Here is an 8,233-nt window from a genome sequence, read left to right on the forward strand (position 1 = left end):
CGTCCAGCACCACCACCCACGCCATTTCCAGGCCCCGCTAAGGACGATGCCGCTGCTGTCCTGCATCAAGCAAGAGCTCCACCTTCTTGGCGAACGGCAGCACCACCACCTTGGTCCCGTCCATCGCGCTGGTGTTGTTCGGCGGCGTGCCGGTACGGTGTAGTTGAACGGCACTACCGGCGGCACGACGGGGAAAGGCGGGGCGGGGGAGCGCGCGCGTTCGACACGCTGGGGGCCGGGGAGTCGTGTGCGCCTGCACTGCAGCGGCGCCGCCTTGCATGGGCAGCACCAAGGAGATGCTGTTGACGGACGCCGCGAGCCCGATGAAGCGGAACACTGCCTGCGAAACCGGTGCACGATCTGTCCCTGTCCGTCTTCTTTTTTTTGTTCTTTTCTCCGACGGCTCTCCCAGCCCGGCTGCGCGGTCTGTGCGACTCACTATCGTCGTTATGCATACTCAATAACGAGTTCGGATCGATCCACGTTTAGAGACGAGCCTTGCTACCGAATTTCAGCTATACCACCCAAGAGCTCGAGCCAACAGGGCCGCACGCCACAAGAATGGACGATGACGCGGACGGACCAGTCGGTCTCTATCTCTGTCCTGGAGGGTACGAGAATTGGCAAGGTTAATTCACCATCGATCAGCTACTCAGTCGTCGATCAGCAAAGCGCGCGAGCGTGCGTGGCCAAGAGAAGCAACGGTCGACGACGAAGTGTACACGTCCACCGGTCGAGCCATTGGCTATGGAAGTGAAGCGTCGCCGTCGTCGACCGCCAATAAAAGTCTAAAAGGGACTGGTCTTTCCTTACGCAGGAATTGCTTGCGCGTGCAAGTGTGACGGATATAGATGCATTGGGGGTGTTCGGCCGTCGTGAATTCATGACACCGAGGCACCTCTCTCTCTCTCTCTCTCTCTCTCTCTCTCTCTCTCAGAGATATATATATATATATTATTTGGCCAAATAAATATGGAATAATATCAGCTAAGCATCATCTACTGATCAAACCGTACCGAATGTCCCTATCCATTAGTTGATTGAGCTGTACGGTTTGGTGGCTGTACATTTGTTGCATCAAAGTGAATGTCAATATCAACTGTTATACATCCATTTGCTGATCACTACCAACGACCTAAGCACTGGAATGATAAAATCATTGTTCTAAAAGCATTTTACAAGGATGCACGTGCTACTGAAGGAGGTCACCTGTCTGAAAGTTACTATGAATCAATAGTTGGAAAGTGACAAAGTACGTCAGAAAAGTTGGTATAGTCTGTGGAGTATATATGAAATTTGGAACTGATAGGTATGTAACCGTGTAGTTCAACAACACACACTATATGTGTTCACCAAAACCATTAAAATTCGCACTCTTTATTAATTACGGCGGCAAGTAAGATCAAGGTTACATTGAATTAGATACAAAAGACACAAAAAGCTGCAGGGCAAGCTTTTGAGCTACAAGAAAGGTGACAACAATGCCGCTGAATGGAACAAAAAGAAGGAAACACTTATCTGACATGGTCAGTCGCCTGAGGAATAATCAATTACTTTGAAAAAAAAACCACACCAACAAGGAATTAATCATGAGATACGACGAACACGATCGATCATATGTAATAGCAAAATGAACGGCATTGAGGCAGTGTGATTTGGTGGGAAATGATGCAAGTGAACTTGTGAAGCGAAGAGATCATCGATATGGGCCATTGGTGTTGAGATGGGGGATGAGTTCGTTTTGTTGCTAGCATTGAGGCAGATCCGACGGTGGAGGCGGCAGCTTCTGGTTCGGCAGGCTCCCGTCCTGCACCAGCCACGCCATCTTCAACCCCCAGCTCATGTGCACCTCAAGGTGGCAATGCATGAACCACACGCCTGAACAATGTGCCATCGATCGATGAAGAGTTTAGCAAAAGAACGCGAACGTGTACACATGATGCAGGGCGTGCACGGCATTGCTAGGAAAAATGAATTTAGCTGCACGGACCTGGGTTGTCGGCACGGAAGCGGATGGCGACCCATCCGCCGGCGGGCACGCCGACGGTGTTGCGCTCGACGGGGTCGACGAGGTTGAACTTGGCCGGGTCGCTGGCGGGGTCGAAGTTGCCGAACCCCTGGCCGACGACGTAGAAGTTGAAGCCGTGCAGGTGCAGCGGGTGGCTCTCGGCGCCCAGGATGCTGGTGTCCTGGAGCACCAGCTCCACGGTGGTGCCGAACGGCAGCACCACCACCTTGGTCCCGTTCATCACGTTGGTGTTGTTCGGCGGCGGGCCGGTGTAGTTGAACGGCATCAGCGGGACGGCGGGGAAGTCGGTGGCGTAGACGCCGTTGGACCTGCCGGCGAAGTGCGCCTGCAGCAGCGCCGTCGTGGGCAGCACGAAGGAGACGTTGTTGATGGACGCCGCGAACCGGGACCCGTTGGGGCCCTGGCAGGTCCCATTGACGGCGCACGGGTGCGTGCCGAGCCCCACGGTGAAGAAGAAGCGCCGGTCGATGCTCTGGGGCACCGCCGCAGGGTACGTGGCGCTCGCGAGGCTGCGGAGCTTGGCGGTATAGTTGGCCACGAAGTTGGTGTCGTTGATTTGCGGCAGGGTCGGCGCGAAGATTGGGAGGTTGCTGCTGCTGGCGGCGGCGGAGGAGGGGTCCTCGTACTCGAGGATCCCGGCGACGGTGGTGTTGTCGAAGGTGCCCTGCGTGTTGGTGTAGGGCCGCGCCTCCATGTAGTATCGCGCGCCCGGGTACGCCGGCTTGGCGGCTAGGAGCACGTTGCTGGTCTGCCCCGGCGCGATGACGAGGGTGTCGATGGTGAAGGGCTTGACGTAGAGCGCGTCGACGTCGACGACGGTGAGCGTGTGGTTGGCGACGGAGAAGAAGAGCTCGTCGTTGAGCGCGGCGTTGATGAGCCGGAGCATGTACGTCCTGCCGGGCCTCACCTTCAGCCTGAACGTGTCCTGCGGCGCCGAGCAGTTGTAGAGAGGCCCGGGGAGCCCGTTGATGGTGTAGGCGTCGGAAATGTCGGGCCCGCCGCCGGTCCGCAGCGCCTGCGCGATGACCGCCTCGGTGTCGTTCCTCCACCACTCGCCGAGCATGAGGGGCACCTCCTCGTCGGGCTTGGGGAACGGGTAGGGCACGCCGGCGGGGGGCAGGATGACGATGGGCCCGTAGAGGGTGGCGCGGAGCCAGGAGATGTGGGCGTGCCACCACAGCGTGCCGCGCTGCCCCACGATCTGGTAGCGGTAGACGTAGCTCCCGCCGGGCTGGATGGGGCACTGCGTGATGTAGGAGGGCCCGTCCGCCCACCCGCTGAGCAGCTGCCGCACGCCGTGCCAGTGGAGGCTGACGTTGTAGGGGGAGCGGTTGACCACGGCGACCTCGACGTGGTCGCCCTCCCGCGCGAACAGCGTCGGGCCCGGGTACTGCCCGTTCACCGTCACGATGCTCTTCGTGCCGCACAGCCGCGTCACGCTCGCCATCCGCACCTGCATGCCATTGGTCGCGTCGTCGTCAGCATGGCCAGTCAAGGTCGAGGAGATACATGGAGACTCGTGATGATGAGCTGAACTAAACAAACTTACATCGAACTGGTACTTTCTCGTCTCGGCCTGGGCTCCGATGGCGGCGAGCAGCAGCACCGCCGCGGCGACGGCGACGGCGGCGGCGGCGGACGCGCTGGAAGGGACAGCGGAGGAGGACGCCATTTCTCCGCGCGCTTTCAATTCCCCTCCGATCCCTCTGCTACCTGCCTGCACCGCTAGATCTCCTCGAGCTAGCTCCTTCGCCAAATGAAGCAAGAAGGCAAGCTCTCCGCTTCTGCTGTGCTGCGATGCTATGGAGGCACGGCGGGTGTCCTATATATACACCAGTGCTGGGGATCGGCCGGGGCACTCGATCGCGTAGGATCGACAGGTAAAGGTGGGGGCCAAGGCATGCAGACGAACGATGGGTCTCGGCGATCGGCCAATATAATGCATGGCTTACTCCTATCCACACTCGGCCGGGGATCCTGCTGCGTGCGTGCACTGTTGTTGCTTCACGATTGCGCTTGGGGCTTTTGCTCCGTGTAGTAGCTTTCGGTTGCTGTTCGGCTTCAGGCGATCGGTGGACTCTCGGACTCTCGGTCTCTAGGCGCGTCGCGTTCAACGTCGGTCGCGGCTAGCGGCTCGGCATGCTGGTGATACACCAAGGCGTTGGCCCATGCAAGCACTCTTTGTTTTCTGTAGCTAGCTTTGGAGTGCGGCCAAAGTCAACCTGCCTGCTCTCTACTGTGTTTATGCTGAGCTGTTCTTCATGTGTGTCTACTGTGTGCTTACGTTGACACGCAGCAATTGTCTCTTCTTCCTGCTATCTGCAATCATGCCAATAACGAATACAGTGAGCTATACATGTGTTAATTTCAACGGAAGAAAACTTGTTTCAGCAGAATGTGACATTAGTAAAAGAAAACGTAATATGTTCACAAGAAATTTGTACTAGCTACACCCGAATTTTTCCCTTCTCTTTTCTTTTCTTTTCTTTTATTTTTCTTCTTTCTAATTAGCATGCATGGAGGAAGGTAAACAAAATTTGGGAGTTTACATGCCTCTGACGCCTGAAGGAGTTTAAATGTGTTTATGTTAAGTTGATTTGGTGCACCTAGAAGGTACTCCCTCAAGATACCTGAATTTTGCAACACCGTACCTGCTAAACACCTAAATGATTTTTTTTTCTGAAAATAAGTTGCATATATGCGTGCCACATGTTTCAGGTGTAGCTAGTAGAAGCAAATACCCAGGTGGGATGTAGATCTTGGTTTCCTAATTTTGGACAACAGCAAGATTATTAGAGTGTTGCTTGTTCAGGAGTTGAGAGGAGCCAAGGTGTGGGGCTCTCGTAATAAGTCATAACCTTGATAACAAAATCCCCTTGCTTGCAAGATCTCCTGTCTGGTCTCCTTGTCCTGTTTGAAGGCTTTACTTACTTTCGTCGTGTGGTCTGTCTGTCCAACTGCTCTATATGTTTTTTCTTAAAAAAAACTGCTCTACAAGTACTCGCTCAAGGTAAGGCAGAGACACTTTGAGGGCTGCTCATCAGTTCAGAGCCGAGGTATAAGAACGACATCAATTTGGTCGGATATCCCTTGAAAGCGATGATTTAAGTGTAACCAACATCATTACTCGCATCCGTTTCCTCGTCCCGGGTACGTTCCGGAAACGATTATGTCCTAGCAACAGTAATTACATTCCCCTATATCCTAGTGCAAAAACCACCTGTATGTAAGTACCATTCTACGATCCTAGATCCCATCATTCCGAAAACATGGCTGCTAAGTGCCGTCATAAAAAATGCTACGTCGGCGGCTGGATCGGCCGGTAGGTGAACTCTCGATCGTCTCTCGGCGTCGCATCAAAGCCGGTCGTGGGCTCGTGGCTGGTCTAGCATGCTGCTGCTGCTGATAAGTGGTAAGCCGGGAGCGCAGGCAGGCTGGCTGGTCCATGCAGGCACTCTCTGTAGCTTTGGAGTGCGGCCAAAGTCAACCTGCGTGCATGTGCCCACGGTTTGTGTTCAGCTGTTCGAAATTCCGCGTGCGTTCATGGCTTGGTTGGCACGCGCGATTGTCTCATCTCTTTGTCGCTGCAAATTTTACTAAAACATTTAAACTGAAGCATATCCATCTTTGAAATGGTGGTTAAATTCTTGGTTAAACGTACAGCTCACGAGATGATGTAGACATGTTTCGGTAATCGACAGAGGCTCACACTCACTGATCAGTCTCCCATCTTGGCCGAATTTCTGACAAAATTTGACTTCCTAGAACATCTAGTACAATTATTAACCAGTTGACAGACGTTTTATCGGGGTTTTCAGGCCTCCAGGGCTCCACCAACCCTTAAAAAATGTGTTAAATCAGCAGTGGTTGAGTTCTTCGCTTTATTCTTTCAAAAAAAAAGAGTTCTTCGCTTTGAGTGGCATGTGACCTTGAGCCCAGATATCCACTCCAAGTCTGAACCTTTTTAGCCGATTCAGGCCTCCTAACCCTTACCCTTACATGCCAAGGGACTGCGTGCGCAAGCAAATAAAAAGGACTTCGAAGACGGAGGCATGACCTATCATGCTGACGTTTCCTGATAGCCTTGCCACTGGTTCAGAAAGGCTGGACACAATCTATCATGCCACGATTACGTGTGCCGATCTTTTGCCCTTCCAATTCTCCTGGGGAAGCAGAGAGGGACGGCTTAACCGACCCGATCGCTTGGATGAGATGCCTGCTTTCCTCTGAGTTTGTACATGGGTTCAGAGTTCAGAGTTTACATCGGAACAGATAGATGACCAAGTCGCTACAGTACATTGCATACCTTTTCTTTCTTGTTCCCTTTCCATTGTCCCTTATCTTCTGTTCGGTATGAATGAATACTGACACATTTCAATCTTCTAGAGAGCATGTCGTAGGAGTCTGTTGAGTGATTGCAACACTCTGTCGAACAAAGCAGACTCCACAGGTTCTCTGATCAAAAGGCTACAGACTTTTCAGCATTTTTCACATAGGTTCTGATGTATGTAGACCCCAGACGCGTCATTCATGAAGGATGCCAGTTTACTTCCAACCGAAGATATATGGATAGTAAGCATACTGGATACAGGGCCTGTTTAGTTCCGGCTGTGTAAAGGCAAAAAATTTTTTTTGCAAAAAAATCTTATCAATTTGAAGTACTAAATAAAGTCTATTTATAAAACTTTTTGCACAGATGGGTTGTAAATCGCGAGACGAATCTAATGATGCTAATTAATCCATGATTAAGCAATAATTAGCGGATGGTTACTGTAGCATCACTGTTGCAAATCGTGGATTAAGTAGGCTCATTAGATTCGTCTCGCAATTTACATCCCATCCATGCAAAAAGTTTTGTAAATAGACTTCATTTAGTACTTCAAATTAGCAAGATTCCTTCAAAAATTTTGCGTTTACGACTTTTTTACGTTTATATGCTGGGAACTAAACAGGCCCACAAGTAAACGGCTCATTTGGCTCAAGGTAGCATCTAGCATGTCAGATGGGACTAGCTCTCTTTTGCGGTATGTCATCCGTGCACGAGTCCGTAAAGGAACATCAGAACGTTCGGTGATGCCTTGAAAAGGGGAGGGGGGTGGTCCCAGGATTTCTTTCTCAGGCAGAAATAATGAAATATGAGGTACTTGCTCCTCATGCTACTTTATCAGTTCAGCTATTTCTTATAGGCCTCACCAACTCATCCCCTGACCTCATCGTCGATGTTGCATGCTTCCCGATTGCTGCAAGATCTGGCCATTTCAAAGCCATCATCCCTCTGGGATAAGGATACAAGCCCTACCGTTGCCTTACTGGCCCTACCTACCTACTCAATGCCGTTACAACTTATGAGTACCAGTCGAAAATTTTCCAATCAGAACCTGAAAGGCTGAAACAAACTGTGAATTAGAGATTTTCCATTAATATGGCCATAAAAAAATTCCACTAGTAGTATTGTGGTAACGGCTCAACATAACATGAAACACATTGATAAAACAACATGAGGCATTGGCTTTTTACTTGTTAAATTGGTGCAAGGCAAACAATAAGAACCCTTGCCAAACAAACCAGAATTTGTTGCCAAAATGCAACAGCATTGTCCATATTCAGGAAGCGGTCATGATTTAAGTGGCAAAGTATTAGCTTAGCAAACTATAGTCGTGCACCAAGTTAAAATAACCGTTGATCCATTCTAATAAAACCATACTTGAATTCGTTACAGTAAAATACAGAAATTTGGGAGACATATCCATGAATCCTTGCTATTTGACACAAAGCGCCAGATAAACGAATGTGGTGTGTGTGTGGTGTGTGTGTGTGTGGGGGGGGGGGGGGGGGGGGTACGGACCTCCAGCCACCTACCTAGCAAGTGATGAATGGAAATATAAAAGAAAAGAAGGGAGGCATAGGGAAAAATATTTAAAGATCAGCAAGGGACAGCCTTCCTACCCTCTTTCATGCTCCTTCCTTTCTCCCTTTGAAGTACGCATGGACTGTTATTGTTCCTGATATGTGATGTTGTTAGTGTGCAGCAGGAGAGGAGGAAGAATGAAGCAAGCCCCGGAAAGCTCCATTTCACCTCTCCACCAAACGCTTCTTGGTAGGAAAATTGGCACAAAAGCTTCCCCCTTGCCTTACACCTTTAACTACCACTGTGACTATTACAAAGCTCATGAGAATGTGAGACCAGACAAGGGGAGGCTTGGG

General features: G+C 51.0%; 1 protein-coding gene across 1 annotated transcript; it reads right to left on the bottom strand.

Annotated features, from left to right (window-relative positions):
- Positions 1-1,374: 1,374 nt before the first annotated feature.
- LOC112886669 (laccase-13-like) lies at positions 1,375-3,811 on the bottom strand. Its single transcript, XM_025952633.1, has 3 exons — positions 3,579-3,811; positions 1,991-3,482; positions 1,375-1,878 (listed from the first exon to the last, which is right to left on the bottom strand). Exons 1-3 carry the CDS (start codon positions 3,699-3,701, stop codon positions 1,748-1,750), a joined length of 1,746 nt encoding a protein of 581 aa, XP_025808418.1. The 5' UTR covers positions 3,702-3,811; the 3' UTR covers positions 1,375-1,747.
- Between the last annotated feature and the right edge of the window lie 4,422 nt (positions 3,812-8,233).

The sequence above is a fragment of the Panicum hallii genome, chromosome 3 (assembly GCF_002211085.1).
Source record: "Panicum hallii strain FIL2 chromosome 3, PHallii_v3.1, whole genome shotgun sequence".
Taxonomy (NCBI): Eukaryota; Viridiplantae; Streptophyta; class Magnoliopsida; order Poales; family Poaceae; genus Panicum; species Panicum hallii.

Excerpts from the sequence above, each read along its gene's own strand:
- LOC112886669 (XM_025952633.1), bottom strand. The coding sequence starts at position 3,701 with ATGGCGTCCTCCTCCGCTGTCCCTTCCAGCGCGTCCGCCGCCGCCGCC. Across the intron at positions 3,483-3,578 it reads CGAGAAAGTACCAGTTCGAT|GTGCGGATGGCGAGCGTGAC; the intron begins GTAAGTTTGTTT and ends AATGGCATGCAG. Across the intron at positions 1,879-1,990 it reads CTTCCGTGCCGACAACCCAG|GCGTGTGGTTCATGCATTGC; the intron begins GTCCGTGCAGCT and ends CACATTGTTCAG.